This window comes from Uranotaenia lowii, unplaced genomic scaffold (assembly GCF_029784155.1).
Source record: "Uranotaenia lowii strain MFRU-FL unplaced genomic scaffold, ASM2978415v1 HiC_scaffold_696, whole genome shotgun sequence".
Classification (NCBI taxonomy): Eukaryota; Metazoa; Arthropoda; class Insecta; order Diptera; family Culicidae; genus Uranotaenia; species Uranotaenia lowii.
The window spans coordinates 5,017-19,103 of NW_026598640.1; the positions used below are offsets into that span (position 1 = coordinate 5,017).

General features: G+C 40.4%; 6 protein-coding genes across 6 annotated transcripts; 2 read left to right on the forward strand and 4 right to left on the reverse strand.

The window, feature by feature from the left end:
- Positions 1 to 1,491: 1,491 nt before the first annotated feature.
- Positions 1,492 to 3,772, reverse strand: LOC129760640 (selenocysteine insertion sequence-binding protein 2). Its single transcript, XM_055758296.1, has 2 exons — positions 2,729 to 3,772; positions 1,492 to 2,456 (listed from the first exon to the last, which is right to left on the reverse strand). Exons 1-2 carry the CDS (start codon positions 3,568 to 3,570, stop codon positions 1,994 to 1,996), a joined length of 1,305 nt encoding a protein of 434 aa, XP_055614271.1. The 5' UTR covers positions 3,571 to 3,772; the 3' UTR covers positions 1,492 to 1,993.
- Positions 3,773 to 4,881: 1,109 nt separating this feature from the next.
- Positions 4,882 to 6,127, forward strand: LOC129760639 (mitochondrial import inner membrane translocase subunit Tim13). The gene is made up of 3 exons (XM_055758295.1): positions 4,882 to 5,216; positions 5,284 to 5,352; positions 5,741 to 6,127. Exons 1-3 carry the CDS (start codon positions 5,115 to 5,117, stop codon positions 5,837 to 5,839), a joined length of 270 nt encoding a protein of 89 aa, XP_055614270.1. The 5' UTR covers positions 4,882 to 5,114; the 3' UTR covers positions 5,840 to 6,127.
- On the reverse strand, positions 5,514 to 7,049 carry LOC129760638 (uncharacterized). The gene has a single exon (XM_055758294.1). The coding sequence runs from the start codon at positions 6,862 to 6,864 to the stop codon at positions 6,193 to 6,195; it is 672 nt and encodes a 223-aa protein (XP_055614269.1). The 5' UTR covers positions 6,865 to 7,049; the 3' UTR covers positions 5,514 to 6,192.
- A 917-nt stretch (positions 7,050 to 7,966) lies between these two features.
- LOC129760637 (DNA-directed RNA polymerase II subunit Rpb4) lies at positions 7,967 to 8,780 on the forward strand. The gene is made up of 3 exons (XM_055758293.1): positions 7,967 to 8,151; positions 8,216 to 8,396; positions 8,460 to 8,780. Exons 1-3 carry the CDS (start codon positions 8,088 to 8,090, stop codon positions 8,632 to 8,634), a joined length of 420 nt encoding a protein of 139 aa, XP_055614268.1. The 5' UTR covers positions 7,967 to 8,087; the 3' UTR covers positions 8,635 to 8,780.
- LOC129760636 (gamma-tubulin complex component 5) lies at positions 8,687 to 12,590 on the reverse strand. Its single transcript, XM_055758292.1, has 4 exons — positions 12,346 to 12,590; positions 10,496 to 12,280; positions 8,909 to 10,121; positions 8,687 to 8,844 (listed from the first exon to the last, which is right to left on the reverse strand). Exons 1-4 carry the CDS (start codon positions 12,424 to 12,426, stop codon positions 8,801 to 8,803), a joined length of 3,123 nt encoding a protein of 1,040 aa, XP_055614267.1. The 5' UTR covers positions 12,427 to 12,590; the 3' UTR covers positions 8,687 to 8,800.
- A 504-nt stretch (positions 12,591 to 13,094) lies between these two features.
- Positions 13,095 to 13,730, reverse strand: LOC129760641 (uncharacterized). Its single transcript, XM_055758297.1, has one exon. The coding sequence runs from the start codon at positions 13,728 to 13,730 to the stop codon at positions 13,095 to 13,097; it is 636 nt and encodes a 211-aa protein (XP_055614272.1).
- Between the last annotated feature and the right edge of the window lie 357 nt (positions 13,731 to 14,087).

The following is a 14,087-nucleotide window of genomic DNA, read 5'->3' on the forward strand; positions in this document are numbered from 1 at the left end:
GGTCGATAACTTAAGTCGTTATTTATCTATTTTAAAAACTATGCATTTTTTACAAAATTTAGTATATGTGTTATGATAGGTGTCAACACCACTGGGTAATGATCCTCGATAACCAGTCTACCAAGTCAAGACAGAGCTAGTTTTATTTAGAAAATGAGAATAGGAAAACGTCAGATCAATAATTTCGAAACGTGTTAGCTGCGTGGTGGTTTTCGATTTATTAAAATTACTAATATACAGTTTGTTACAAGTTCCGTTTATAGTTATTTGAATATTACCAACAGAAAAATCGTAAGTTAGATTATCTTTAATGAGAGTTGAATTCTATTTAATATTATCTATCTGTTCAGGCTATAAAGGAGCAAAAACAACTCGTATAAATAATTTATCGCTTTGCACGAGGTGAAGAAAACACTAAATTAGTGAGTATATTTTCAACTATTTACCAACTGTTAACTAACAGAAATTGTAATTCTAGTTTGAGCCGCATTAAAATAACAAGTCGCTGCAAATAAAAGTGTATCTCTCAAAAAGATCCGAACAATAGGTATGAAAGAAAATGCGAATGTTATTCGAATTTTCAAATCCACCCCACTCTGAACTGATCGGTTTTAAATTTGAAGTGCAGATTTTGGAAAATGTTCCAAGTTTATACTAGTTTTGAGGTCATATTAAGTTAACCTATATATTTTGCCAAATACATACAAACAATGTTTTGCTCCTCATCTTTCGAATGAGATCGAAAGAAATGCAACAAGTCATAAGATGACTGAGGAGATATGGACGAACAAAATTTGCATGTTTTAGAAGGGGTGTCCAAGTTTATGGCCGGCAGAGTATAGCGGTTTTAGTCGGGAGTATCAAATTGACACTCCAGGAACCCCAACGGGTAAAAATTTCTGGAACGGATGAGGGTTAAAGAGATCTGTAATATCAGTATTCACCGGTTGAATAATGAGTCTGAGCGTAATCAAAACTAAATATAAAAATATGACATGTGGAGAGTTATTGAACGATCACTTACTTTTAAGAGAATCGCTTCATATCAGGCAGATGATAGCGTGGTTTCGGAACAAACTTCTTGGTCCACTTGATGAACACTTTACAACGGTGTTATTTTATCTTTGAACAAAGCGTGTTAGTTCGAACATGGTTAGTTTGATACTGAAAAGTTTTTTGTTCACACATGGTTACGAAGGTAACGACATGAAACATGATTGCTTTGATTTTTCGAAGATAAAAGCAACTGTTGCTACGATTTCCTGTTGGACCGTTTGTGGTTCAGTCTCCGAAGATAGTCACGTGGACACTTAACCGAGCGACTGAATTTTTCTTGATGTTGCCCAAGACTATTTGGAAACCCTTAACCAATTTTGACAACGATTAGTCCAATTATAATAACATCACATCGAAAAGTAAACTGACCTTTACCCTCCAGCCAGCGTAACGGAAACAAGGCTGTCATCTGTAGGAAATGGACGCCCGTTCGGATCGCTTGCACAACTTAATACTGTTCCTTTATTACCGTATTCACTTGATGTTTGTTTGTACCAGCGATATAACATCTAAAACATGAAATACCACCACTAAGGCGGTGCTTTTCGGAGTTGAATGTATTGAGTGGTCTCCCCGCTGTTTTCTTTGGCTATATTTCGACAATTTCAACTTGTACAAGTTGTTACAACCCTAGGTCGTCCGAAAAGCAACTCCTTCCAAGTGGTTCGACAGCAGTACATTAAATCAATATTATATTTATGGCCTAATTAATTTCGCAACTGGAGGAATTCCTTATGATTTAGTATATTTTTGTCTTATTTGAGATAATTCGGGAATGTCACACATTGCACACCTTACGTTATTTGATTAGGAAGAGCCTTACGAGGGGGGAGGAAAAGTAATTCATTTATCATTAACTTGGACTAGATAGTTTAATATCGTTTACGTTTTTGGCCTCGACGAAATCACGATTATCTGGAATGGAACGGGTCACCTATCATTGAAGCCCTCCCCCGGCCTCCGATTGAGCAAGATAGTTGCGATAATTGACCCTTTCCTGGTCCACTATCTCCAACATCCGCTTGACGGTATCATCTGCCCCGCCGTAGTTTAGAATGCCCAAACAACTTACCGGTACCTTCTTCATCAGGTGGAACCCGAGCTTGCGGCGCTTGATACCGAACACATACGGGACGCGGAGCTGCCGACAGAGCGCCTTAACACGCTCGACCAGCTGATCGACACTGTCGTTCGATTCCAGATCCGGAGCGATTAGGACCAACTTTAGCTTGCGGGCTTCGAGAATCTTCAGCACTTCGTTGAAGCCCACGCAGTAACGTTTGTTGCCCACGGCCTTGATCGGATTGCGACCGTATGCATTTGCCTGGAACTGGAACAACTTCGTAACGAGCGTTTCGGACAGATCGCGTAGCTCTTCTGTGATCAAGTGATCACAATATCTGTTGAAAACAAAAAAAACGGAATTCAGAGTGCTTAAATTGTAAATTATATTACAGCCATGCGATTTTCCAAGCGACCTAGTTTCCTTTACATTAATTTGAAAATGATTTCCATCTATTTTATAAGAAAAGCTTGAATGTATATCATATTACAGCTATTATAGTCTACATTCAGGCTTAGTATACATTCATGAAAAGATTACATTTGAAGCATTTATGTACACATATTATGGATTAAAAAAAACTTTTGAAGCAAATCATTCCAAACTCACGTTCTGAAATTCCTTGAGTGTTGAACCTTGTCCGGTCCACTTCGTACGCTGGCCTCCAGGGAAGGAAATCCGTTTTGATACTCTTCGGAACCGACGCTCGGGGGTAATCGCACCACACCGGGAACCGGTCCGTCGTTGGAACAAACCTTCTCAATGGCTTTCAGAAATGGAGAAACACCCAATTTGGGTGCCGGCGTTGCTGGCGGAGGACGCTGTTCAACTGCAGCTGGTGGACTATGTCCGTTGATTGGTTGATTCGGGGTTTCCTCAGCGGGAGTTGTTTCCTCTTCCTGTTGATCCGAGGATTCATGTTTAGCTTTCCGATTGTTTAAAATATCTTTCTTCAGCTTGGAAAGTTTCTTCTCTTTGGGAACTTCCCGCTGTTTGCCTTTGTGCATCACGAGAGGCTGATTGATTACGACCGGAACAACCGGTTTGATTAGTGTTTTCAATTCCCCATTTCCGGTTCCCTCGGCACCACCCAAATTCAAACGATCCCGTATACAATCTGAAAGATTAATCTGGACCAAATCGCTGGGCGTTTTCTTGGAACGTTTCTTCGTTTTCAACGCCGGCCCCGGCGGAAGTGCCTGAGCCGTATGGTATTTCTCCAGAAAACTTTCGTCGATAATCTGAATCTTCTGGCTTTTGGGACCGCGAATCTTTTTCAACTGCTCCTCATATTTTTTGGCTTGCTTTTTCTGTTTTTCCGCTTCCTTCCGCGCCTTGCGGGCTGAAGACTTTTCCAAATCGGACAAAGGTTGGGCGGTGGTTGCTGAAGATGAACCACCCACTACTGGCCCAGCCAATGGAGAAGGGGCGGGGAATGTCTGGGAATTCATTGTGCAGCAACTGTTCGCTGAATCCCGAGATCGATCAACGCGAAAGCAATATCACAACCGACTAGCACATTTTCCGAACACTTTGACTCAACTTTTCACCGAAGAAAAACGGGGTTTTCAGCGGGGAAAATTTTCGCGACCGAGCATATGAAATTTTTGCAGCTTCTTTTAGCGATAAACGGCGATCCTGGGGACTGGTAAACAAATCGATTTATTTTTTCCTCCCGCGGTGCCTCTCCTTTTGCTGTCAATTGACAATATTACACAGTGAAAAAAATACACAGGTGAGAGATTTGGTAAAAAACACTGAAATTCTAGAAAAAAATTCACGAAAAATATGGTAAAAATTATCTGATTATTTATTCATAGTTCAAACACGAAGCAAAATTATTCTTAGATTAATTTAAAGATACACAATAAACCAAGGAAAATTTATTGTTACATTGTTTTTGGAAAACCTCTTATAATTTTTCAGTTTGATTATCATATAAAATTAATTGGTCTAGTCTTTAGCGTTTTCGTTTATTTTCCACTTCTGGCACGTGTGCAATAGCAAACTTCATAAACAAAAACAAACGTCGCCCGAGACGATGCAAATAAATTATATGCATCGTCCCAGGTGGGGATTTTGTTGTTTATGACGAAACGGTATGCCCACGTGTTAGTGGAAAACAAATAAAAGCGCTATCACGTTCGTCACCATGGTACCCATAAACGGGTGACTGCTCTCTTACTCAAGATAGAGCTGCTCAGTTTAGCCACGAAAATTTGCGAAACAGTTCTGATGTATATCAAAAATGGTATTTAGCTTTTTGAGTCTTTATTTTATTAGCCTGAAAATAGAGGACTTTTCAAAACATTGTTAAATTTTCTTTAACTTATGATTTTCAGTTGAGATTCTAAAAAAAATCAGTGCGAGTTTTGAAAAATTATTCAAATTGGATCCACTGGGTTACATTCAAAATCCAAATATTGAAAACTCAACCGGTTCCTCGAAGGGGCGAAACGGCAATTTTGTCTTAGGAAAATCGCGAATATGGTACGTCTTTTTTATGAAATTAATCGTTTCATTCTTGTTTAGAGGTTAGGGCTGAGGCCTTTCAGTAAAATAGTGTTCGTAAATGTATACGACTTCAGTAATACGAATTTATAAAAATGTATCCTTGAATATTAATCAGGATTCGAAAAAAAACACTGAACACACCTAATTTCTGCTTGAAGGCTGTATATACGTCAAGTGACAGCTTGCTGTTTCACGCACACAGCCGCACGCACTTGTCATTTCTATTTGTGTGTGTGGTAAAGTCGTGCGTGTTTTTCTCCGGACTGTCGTCGCACGTTGTTTCTTCTCATGTTTTCCTGAGCAGCGAACTCGCGATTACACAATCCACCGGAAGAATTTCCAAACATTTGGAAAGTTGCGAATACATCGTGAAATACTTCCTTTAAGTATCGTAAACTCCGTCGAGAAGCAGTTGGTTCTGAAGATAACCACCAAACCGCTTTGGTTGTGTTCAAATACTGAGTAAATATCTACGAAGGAAATGGAAATGTCGCTCGATAATCTCAGCTCAGCCCAGAAGGGAGAGCTGATGGACCAGGTTAAGCAGCAGATTGCGCTGGCCAACGCACAGGAACTGCTGACGGTACGACGTTTTTTTTTTTGGTGTCTTGTTAATGAAGAGAAAATATTTTAAAAATATGTTATTTCAGAAAATGACCGAAAAATGTTTCAAAAAATGCGTCGGTAAACCGGGAACGGAGCTGGACAGCTCGGAACAGGTAACTTAGTTCATTCCTTAAGAAGGCTATCGTTACTCAATAACATTAAAATTGGGTAAATGTATGCTAAATATTGATCATATTAGGTGAATGTTTTTGTATTTGGAAGTATTTAAATTCTACTTCATTTAAATTAAAATATTGTGTTACGTTCTTTCGGAACAGTTAATTGAAAAGTAGTTTCAAAAAGTTTATTGTTTATTGAGTGAATACATGAAATATTTTTCTAAGGCAAAATTCATAAGATTGTTGTAAAATGAATAACGTACTTTAAAGGCACTGCCATTATACTTAGTTTCGTTTGTCAGTTAAATTTAGATGTAAGGTAGCAAGTATAACTTTTATAAAACTCGACTGAAACTATCTAAACTTTAACTTCTTCCTCCAGAAATGCATCGCCATGTGCATGGACCGATACATGGACTCGTGGAACCTGGTATCCCGAAGCTACACCCAGCGGATCCAGCAGGAACAGCACCGGGGATAATAGAGAGGCTACGTAGTTCGGAAAAAAACTTCCCGTTAAAAGCATTCTTATTCAGCCAACCCTACCGATAGCGAAACATTTATGGAATAGGCACTTTTAACATTTTTTTCCCCGTTAAGTAAGTCAGCTCGTTCGTTAGGATGCTGTGCCGTTAAAGGCAGACGTAGAAAACTTAAAATAATCATCTTGCGTTTAAAACTGATAAAATCACTATGAAATAGGAAACTACCTAATTATTGTTAACCTCCAATACGAAGCAGATTTGTAGTAGGTTTATCATAAATATAATGAAAAAATACATAAAAAAAGTCTTGGAATGTTGATTCGCTCGAAGGAAATTCTGTTAGGCAGTATTAAGTCGCGGAAATATTTTCCTGAACGGACTCAGACGGCTCTTTTTTGCTTCCTGGGGACGGTTCCTCTCCACTACTGTTACTGTTGTTATTTGTGCTAGCATTACTACTGATGCTGCTGCTGTTGCTGCTACTATCTGCACAAGAAGATTCCGCTTTCCGGTATCCTTCAATCAACTGATACAAAAGCGGTTCCGGACACTGCCCAGCATCATTTAAATCCTGATCTTCTCCGGGCATAGCCAGTTGCTGCAACAGCCGCTTCCTCGAAGGCCCCTTCTTGCCAGTTTCTGCCAAGAGAACCGTTTTCGAATAGGAAAGCTTCATACAATCCAACAGGTCCAGAACCAGACCCAGAGCCAGCGACCTGTTGTCCATCGGCAGTGCATCGTCATCTTCCTCAGCTTGTCGCTGACTCTGGTCTTCCGTCTGAGAAGTTTTCTGTTCCGGATTTACGGTTTCCGATTGTTCCACAACTCCACAGCTGCTGCTAAAGGTAGCTTCACTTTCACTCGAGGGTGCCGTTTCCGGTTGTCCGGAATCGGCGCTTTTCCCGTCGTTTTCGATGATATCGTACAGATACGTTCGCAACTTGGCTTTAATATCGAGCAACATACCACTTTCCTCCAGCTTTTTGTATACCATATCCCGGAATTCGACGTCCTCGTCCATTGTTTGTATAGGATTTCACTGTATAAGCACAACTTGATTTTTTTTTTTTAAATTTTGAAATCCTGGAGAAGCCCGGTTATTTGTCTCACAAACTGCTTTACTTTTTTTAGTAAATAATTATTAACTTGTTTCAAAGAAAATTGCAGATAAATTTTCGTTTTCCGATAAAGGTATTTTGTTTACCAACAGAGCAGATTAGGTCTGTTCATTGTTTTCCCCTCCCTCGAACAATTTCGAGCAGTTTCAATTTCGAGCTCTCTCAAATTAACACTCTGCACAGCAAAAAAAATCTCTAAAAGTATGCGGAACCTAAAACACTCGAGTGATCTATTTTTTCAGTGTAATTTATTTTATTTTCAAAAATTTGTTTGAAAATAAATGTTTTAATTAAAAATATTCATCGATTTCGATTTTTATTTCATTAAGCAGAAACATAAATATGCGCTTTAACTGCAAATATTCAGAATAAATTCTAAAATTCTACATCGCTATGTATTTTTACACACCCATAAGCCGTTCCTTTTTCGTGCATCGCTTTTGATGTAAATTTACACGCCGCCATAGAATTTTAGATCGAATGCGATGTTTCGTTTTCGTGTATTGTTTCCGATCTAAAATTACACGAATTATTTTTGTTGTGTGGTCCGTGAAATGAGCGAAAAACAAAAAAAAAATCTTTGACCCCAAAATTTTTCATTTTGCTGAATTTTAAGCCTTATGAGAAAAAAAAATGTCGTCTTGAAAATTTGGATGAATAAGTTTCAATTTGAATGAAGTTTACAGTAGTTGAATCTATTTATACAATGTAAACTGCATCAGTGAACGTTTAAAATGTACGAACTCGATCTAATTTGTAAGCATTGTAAATACTTATTTTATAAATTAAAGCTGTGAATCCTAGAAAAATTTGGAGCCAGGAGTTTTCCTACGATTTATTTATCAAAAATATTTACGACTTATTTTTCTCCGTTTATCGGAAAACAGTCCCAGTGTAACCCGGGCTGAACAAATTCGAGCAGAATTTTCTGAAATGCAAAACGCAAAGTAAAAGCTTTTCGACCTTTTTTCCAACACCCCAAATTGAAGTCAAAAACGTCAAAACATTCCGACTCCATTGTTGTTTTCTTCCGGCTTGTGATTGTCCATTTTATCGAAAAAAAAGTTGTGAAAAATCCGACTTTAAGCTTGAAAAACTTTCTAAATCTTCACAAAACAAAAGCGAAATGGCTGCTTACAATCAAGTTGATTTAATCGAAGAGGATGCCGCCGATCTGCAGTTCCCCAAGGGTGAGAACTCCCTTCTTTATTTCCGGTTCTAAAAGTAACATCAATAAATTCCGATTTCCTCTAGAATTCGAGAACGCCGAAACCCTACTTATCAGCGAGGTGCACATGCTGCTGGAGCATCGCAAGAACCAGAACGAATCTTCCGAGGAGGAACAGGAATTTTCGGAGGTGTTCCTGAAAACGCACCAGTACACTCGAATGTTTCAGAAGTTCAAAAACAAGGAAACCATCGCCAGCGTTCGAAGGTAAATTAGAATCGTGATCTTAAAAGTTGTTGATTAATAAGATTTTTTGACAAACGATATTAGCTTACTGATGTCCAAGAAGCTGCACAAATTTGAACTTGCCGCGCTAGGAAATTTGTGTCCGGATAGCCCGGACGAAGCCAAGGCATTTATTCCATCGTTGGAGGGACGATTCGAGGACGAGGAACTGGCTCAGATCCTGGACGACATTTCGACCAAACGAAGTTTGCAGTATTAGTTTGATAATAAGACGGGATTTCTCAAATTTACTAATTAAAGAATAACTATGGTTTAATATGTATAAACAAACAAAAACAATTTAAGTGCTGATGATTACTACAGGCGATTGATAATTGAAATAAATTACACTTTGCTTGCATAATATCTTCCTGGATTTTTCTGGATTAGTAAGGAACATTGTAGCTAAAAGCGTCGGCCAAAGCTGCCACTGAAATGAGAAATAAAGATTGTTGAAAATTGTCTAAGAATCAACAGAAACAGAAGATACTTACGGTGCACTTTGTGCTTGGCGTAAACTTCCCGATTCAGCAACTCGGCCAGCTGCTGGTGGCATTTGCAGTACGTTTGTTCCAGCGTTCCCACCTGAGCGTTGCTGATGAAATCGCCGATCATACTGTTATCTTCGATATCTCCCCGGGCGTCCATTTCCGTGTACATGACGTTGCTGTTCCATTCATCGCGTACGATGTGCACCAAATTTAGCAACCGTATGACGCCCTCCCGAAACAGTTTGCTCTCGTCGTCCTTCTGGAAGCAATGTTCGTGAATTGTGCTAATATACGACTGATGGACGGCAATCATTTCGTTGAGGTTATCGGCTGCTTCGAGACGTTCATCCAGTTGCATCCCTAATGATTGCAGCACGTGGGTCATGAGATGCGAATGGACACACTGGACGGTGAAGATCATCCAAAATTTTAACATCGACAGTCGTCTCAGGTTCAGATCCAGAACACAAGGTTCCTCGTAAGGTGCTCGTCTCTTATAACATTCAGGAAACCGAAGCGATTGCAGCGTTATAAGAGCCCATTTCACTTTCAGCAAAAACCGGAACACGCAATTGTAATTCGTCATCGTAAACTCGTTGATCATGTTGCTCAAATCGTTGCTAGGACTGTACGAAATGCTCAATCTATCGATGGCATCCAAAACCGAAGTCGACGACTCCGCATTTCCATCGTTCACAATCTCAACTGTAAAAAGCGAAGTCATATCGGTAAACCGCGAAGCCAAAATGTCGTTCAACTGAATAGTCAACAGATACGGATTGGCCCAGTGCTCGCCAGCTTCAATTCTTTTAAACAAATCGCTGTAGAAATAGTACATCAAATCGCTCGCCTCCAAAAGCAACACCTTCCTAATGTTCTTCAAGTGGTTCATGACTAAAAATTCCTCCTTATAAATCGTAGTCACGAAATGGTTCGCCGCTCGCCGTTTCGTTTCCATCAACTGCTTGATCGCTTCAAAAAGGATATTTTCCAGCGGCAACATCAACTGCCGTGAAATCGAATTCAACCGGGCGTAGATGCTATGGGCATTGGTCAAACAGCGCTCGTCCGGTTCTGGTGGCAGCCGCAGCTCTTCGTCTTCGTCCGCGCACGCCAACCGTAGGGAACTGTCCAGGGCCATCATGAGCAGCTCGTCGTCGCAGATTTCCTTGATTTGGTTCCGCAGGTTCTGCAGCTTGGACGTGGCGGCGGTTTCCTGGGGGAGAAAAAGTTGCTTATTTAGCATTTAGGATAGCAATTTTAGAATCCTTTTTCAGATGTCCAATTCTGTAATCCGATTCGGAATTCAGATTTCAAGTGCATATTGAGATTGCAACCGACGATTTCTCGGTTCAGATTTGAGATTCAGTTTTGGATTTTAGATTTCGAACTCCACTCAGATTACAGTTTCAGGTTTCAGGTTTCAAATTCAAATTTCCGATTTCAGATCTAAGATTTCGGATTTTGGATCTTTCTGCAATTTTATTTTTTCGGGATTTGAAGCCCAATGGGTGGACTAGAAAGGTCAGTTGTACCAGCGATTGGTAATATTCACTCTCTCATTCACCTCTGATCAAACATATTTCTTACCTTTGCCAGCTGTTCGACATGCAACTGTTCCAGCTGTACAACGTCTCCACCGGAAGCTTCTTCCTGTGGCTTAGCCGTACGGAAACCTTCTACCACGCCAATAATCGATTCAACGAAACCCAAATAACAACCACCTCCTTCAATTGGGTCCGGATGCCATCCACAACTTCTCAAATCACCGATTCGATCCAGCCCATTCAAAATGTGCAACGTGTATCCCGCCTCCAACGAATGATGCATCAGCAACCGAATGATGGCATCGTTTTCGATGACTTCCGATATGGCGGCACTAACGTGGAACAGTCGTTTTTTACATTTGGAAAACAACCGGGCCCGATAGCCCTGGGTTTGGGCGGTTTCTTCCGTTTCTGGGAAGGTTCGCTCCACCAGGAATTCTTCGCGCCAATCTTCTAGGCGTCCCTCTGTCCACCAGACGTCAATGATGTCCATGTAGCCTTTGAGAGTTGATAATAGTAGAGAGAAGGCTAGATTTGTTTTCAGGAGATTACCACTGAGCTTAACGCTTCTGAAGAGACCTGAAAGGAGATGGGCTACGGCTATATGGGCCGGAAATTTAGTCCAATCTAGTACCGAATATCGATGTATGTCGTTGAGATTCTTTAACATTTCAAAGAGCGGTTCCAACTCTTGATGGAGCGTTATGATTGTAAATATTCTGTCTGGTTTCTGTGCCATTACTTTGGACTCTAGCTCAACGACAGCTGCTTCCAAATGGTTGATAAAATCACGTACTCCCGAAGCATAACACTCGAAACTGTATGGGGCTGGGATTGGTTTACTGGTTCCTTCGGAAACTCGAAAACAAAAATTTCTGAGCCGGTAGACTATGGTGATGTGTTCCGTGAAGTTGAGTAGAAATGAATGCAGTCCTCTTTCCGTGGTGCTGGACAGTGAAACATTCGAATTGATCCAAACTTGATCGTCGTCAATCCGAAAAAATTTACAGTTCACTGGATTTGTCAACATCCAAAGGATTTCACGGATCAAACAGTACTCCGAAATGGTTGAAACCGTTTCCGGTTTTATAAAACTGTGCGATGCTTTTACGATGGTTTGATTCCAATAGTCGCAGAACGATGCTCCTTCGTGAGAACTGTTGACGACTGCTTTGGCCTTTGGGTCGTTCCACCAACGAGGCTGGACATTTTCTTTGAGCCACTGCTCCGAACAACTTCCGTCGAATTGTTCGTACCCTAAATCTCTTTTGGGAGACTCTACCCTTGTATAGATGACAATTTCTTTGCCCTCCTCTTTCGGAGTAGCTTCCGGTTCAACCGGAACAATTTTTTTCTTTTCTTCATCATCCTCCGAGTCGGACCATTCGCTAAGGTCCGAGTCATCTTCCTGTCCCTTCTCATCATTATTAATATTTTCCTCTATAAGCTCCGCCAACAATTCCTCCTTCTCATCGTCGGCCAACGGAGCCACAACCTGTTCACATGGCTCTATCATGGCCACCGGAGAACCCCGCCGAAGCCGATCTTTCAGGGCCCGAACAGGATGTCGGGCTACCGTCATCAGAAACAACATGACCGCCCACTGGATATCGTGAACGTAATGATCCGCACAGATGGGATCCGTTGTGAAACCTTCGTACAGCTGCCGGAACTGATCCGCCTGACGTTCCATGTTCGAAATGCGCAGATTTTCCATTAGTCCATCGGCTTTCCGGCGTATCTCGTGACTATTGACCGACAGGAAGCGATGATTGCGAACCGTAGCCAGAGCGAATTGCTGACATAGGTCGAAATTTTCCTCCGATTCCTTGGGTAAAGAAATTAATTAACTGGATTCAAAAATTGTTTTTAATAATAAAAACTCGAACCTACCTCGAACCCGGTCAGCGATTTGATCAGCTCTGGAATGCATCGCTGGATGATGGCTTCCCGTTCTTCCAGTGCCTGGGACATCGGAAAAACGTATCTTGTGGGAGGTAAAACAGTCACTCAAACATTCGTTATTTAAATGTAAAAGAAACTCGCTGAATAAAATGCAACGAAACTCCGCATCGATTCTTCTTCTTCTTCTTTTTAGTTGTGGATTGTGGAAATCCACGAATGGATCCACGCATCGATTCAGATTGTAAACAGCAGTCGGTAAATTTCTTGTTCTTCTTGGTTTTATTTTCAAGGTGTTCGACAAACTGGTCGAAATGCTGTTTCGACGTTTCTTTGTTGTTGTAAAGCTGTGGCTGCAAAAAGGCGGGAGATTCAAATTGTGAAAACACGTGCTTGGATGGCGTTGAGAAGTTTTTTTTACAAATAAGTGCAAATTGGGTAAGTTTTCTTGTGAATTTTCAATAGAATGCCAACTCGACCTAGAATTCAACTATTGGAGTTAGAGCCAGAGCTCGGAATCGACTTCTTCTTCTTCTTCTTTCTCAAACGAAGTCGTCGTCCGACAACTTCTAGTTGTGGCCCAGTAACAACGACTATATGGCCAGTGACATTTGGCCAAGGAGACGGCTAGCCATCTTGCTTGGCAACGGGATAATTATCAGTAGCTGTACCTTGGTTTTTGTTGTTAAGTGCAATTTAGCAATGGGACAATTATCAGTGGATGTACCTTATTTTTGTTTTCATAAATTCAATTTAGCTTTCTTGACAAAATCAGTAACTTCTTGGAATAGTTTTGTGTCGTTCAATTTAAGTAAATCAGTTAGACTGTTGAGTTTCAGTTCGAAAGAATACTTTGATCTTAAGTCATTGTATTTCGGACAGAATATAATTGCGTGTTCTGCTGTTTCTGGAGCCTGGCAGATGTCACACTCACCATCATCTGCCATTTTCATAATTCCGAGCCAGTATTTGGAATAATCGTGTCCTGTCATCAGTCGGTTTATCAGGCGTATCTCATTTCCCTCCAGCTGTCTTTTATGATACCAAGGCGTTGGTAAGTATTCAGGGTAAATTTTCCTAAATGTTTTTCCTTTTAGGTTACCGTCTGTGTCGCTATATTCTTGGAACCACGATTTGGTGTTTTGAAGTGCCTGGGATTCGAACTTGTTAAAGGCATCTTTTAACAAGAGCTGATTTTCTAGAATAGGAGCATTGTCCGACAGCCCCATATTCGCCAGTTGATCTGCAATTTCGTTGCCTTCGATATCCACGTGACTCGGGATCCACTGGAAAGCTGTATTGAACTTTTGAGCAATCTCTAAAGTTTCGACTAACAAGGCCGGTCCTTTTAAATCTTCAAGCGTTTGTTCGAGCATTGTGCAGGCCGACATAGAGTCAGTACACACAAAATTTTCGAGGCCGGAAATTAGCAAAATTTTGCTCAAATTTGACCAGCTAGAAACTTAGCAATCATTTTAGCAAATTTTTCGAGCTGAAATTTTAGCAAACGAGAGAAAAAATTAGCCGCCGCAATTTTTGCTCACTTTTTTTAGCAAAAACCGGTAGAAAAGATCTTATTGCACGCAGAGAAAACTAGGCTTTTGAACCAAAACAAAAATGATTTTGTTTCAAAACATTCATTTTTTTGAATTTTTTTTTTTTTTTTTTTTTGTTTATTTGTGACACTTTACCAACGCTTTGGCATTCGTGTCAATGTAGTTTGAGTTTTACAA

Bases quoted from the DNA above. Each gene is read 5' to 3' on its own strand.
- LOC129760640 (XM_055758296.1), bottom strand. From the start codon at position 3,570: ATGAATTCCCAGACATTCCCCGCCCCTTCTCCATTGGCTGGGCCAGTA. The intron at 2,457-2,728 runs GTGAGTTTGGAA...TGTTTTCAACAG, and splicing joins CACTCAAGGAATTTCAGAAC to ATATTGTGATCACTTGATCA.
- LOC129760639 (XM_055758295.1), top strand. From the start codon at position 5,115: ATGGAAATGTCGCTCGATAATCTCAGCTCAGCCCAGAAGGGAGAGCTG. The intron at 5,217-5,283 runs GTACGACGTTTT...ATGTTATTTCAG, and splicing joins ACGCACAGGAACTGCTGACG to AAAATGACCGAAAAATGTTT. The intron at 5,353-5,740 runs GTAACTTAGTTC...TTCTTCCTCCAG, and splicing joins AGCTGGACAGCTCGGAACAG to AAATGCATCGCCATGTGCAT.
- LOC129760638 (XM_055758294.1), bottom strand. From the start codon at position 6,864: ATGGACGAGGACGTCGAATTCCGGGATATGGTATACAAAAAGCTGGAG.
- LOC129760637 (XM_055758293.1), top strand. From the start codon at position 8,088: ATGGCTGCTTACAATCAAGTTGATTTAATCGAAGAGGATGCCGCCGAT. The intron at 8,152-8,215 runs GTGAGAACTCCC...GATTTCCTCTAG, and splicing joins CGATCTGCAGTTCCCCAAGG to AATTCGAGAACGCCGAAACC. The intron at 8,397-8,459 runs GTAAATTAGAAT...AAACGATATTAG, and splicing joins ACCATCGCCAGCGTTCGAAG to CTTACTGATGTCCAAGAAGC.
- LOC129760636 (XM_055758292.1), bottom strand. From the start codon at position 12,426: ATGTCCCAGGCACTGGAAGAACGGGAAGCCATCATCCAGCGATGCATT. The intron at 12,281-12,345 runs GTAGGTTCGAGT...TCTTTACCCAAG, and splicing joins AATCGCTGACCGGGTTCGAG to GAATCGGAGGAAAATTTCGA. The intron at 8,845-8,908 runs GTAAGTATCTTC...TTCTCATTTCAG, and splicing joins CGCCAAGCACAAAGTGCACC to TGGCAGCTTTGGCCGACGCT.
- LOC129760641 (XM_055758297.1), bottom strand. From the start codon at position 13,730: ATGCTCGAACAAACGCTTGAAGATTTAAAAGGACCGGCCTTGTTAGTC.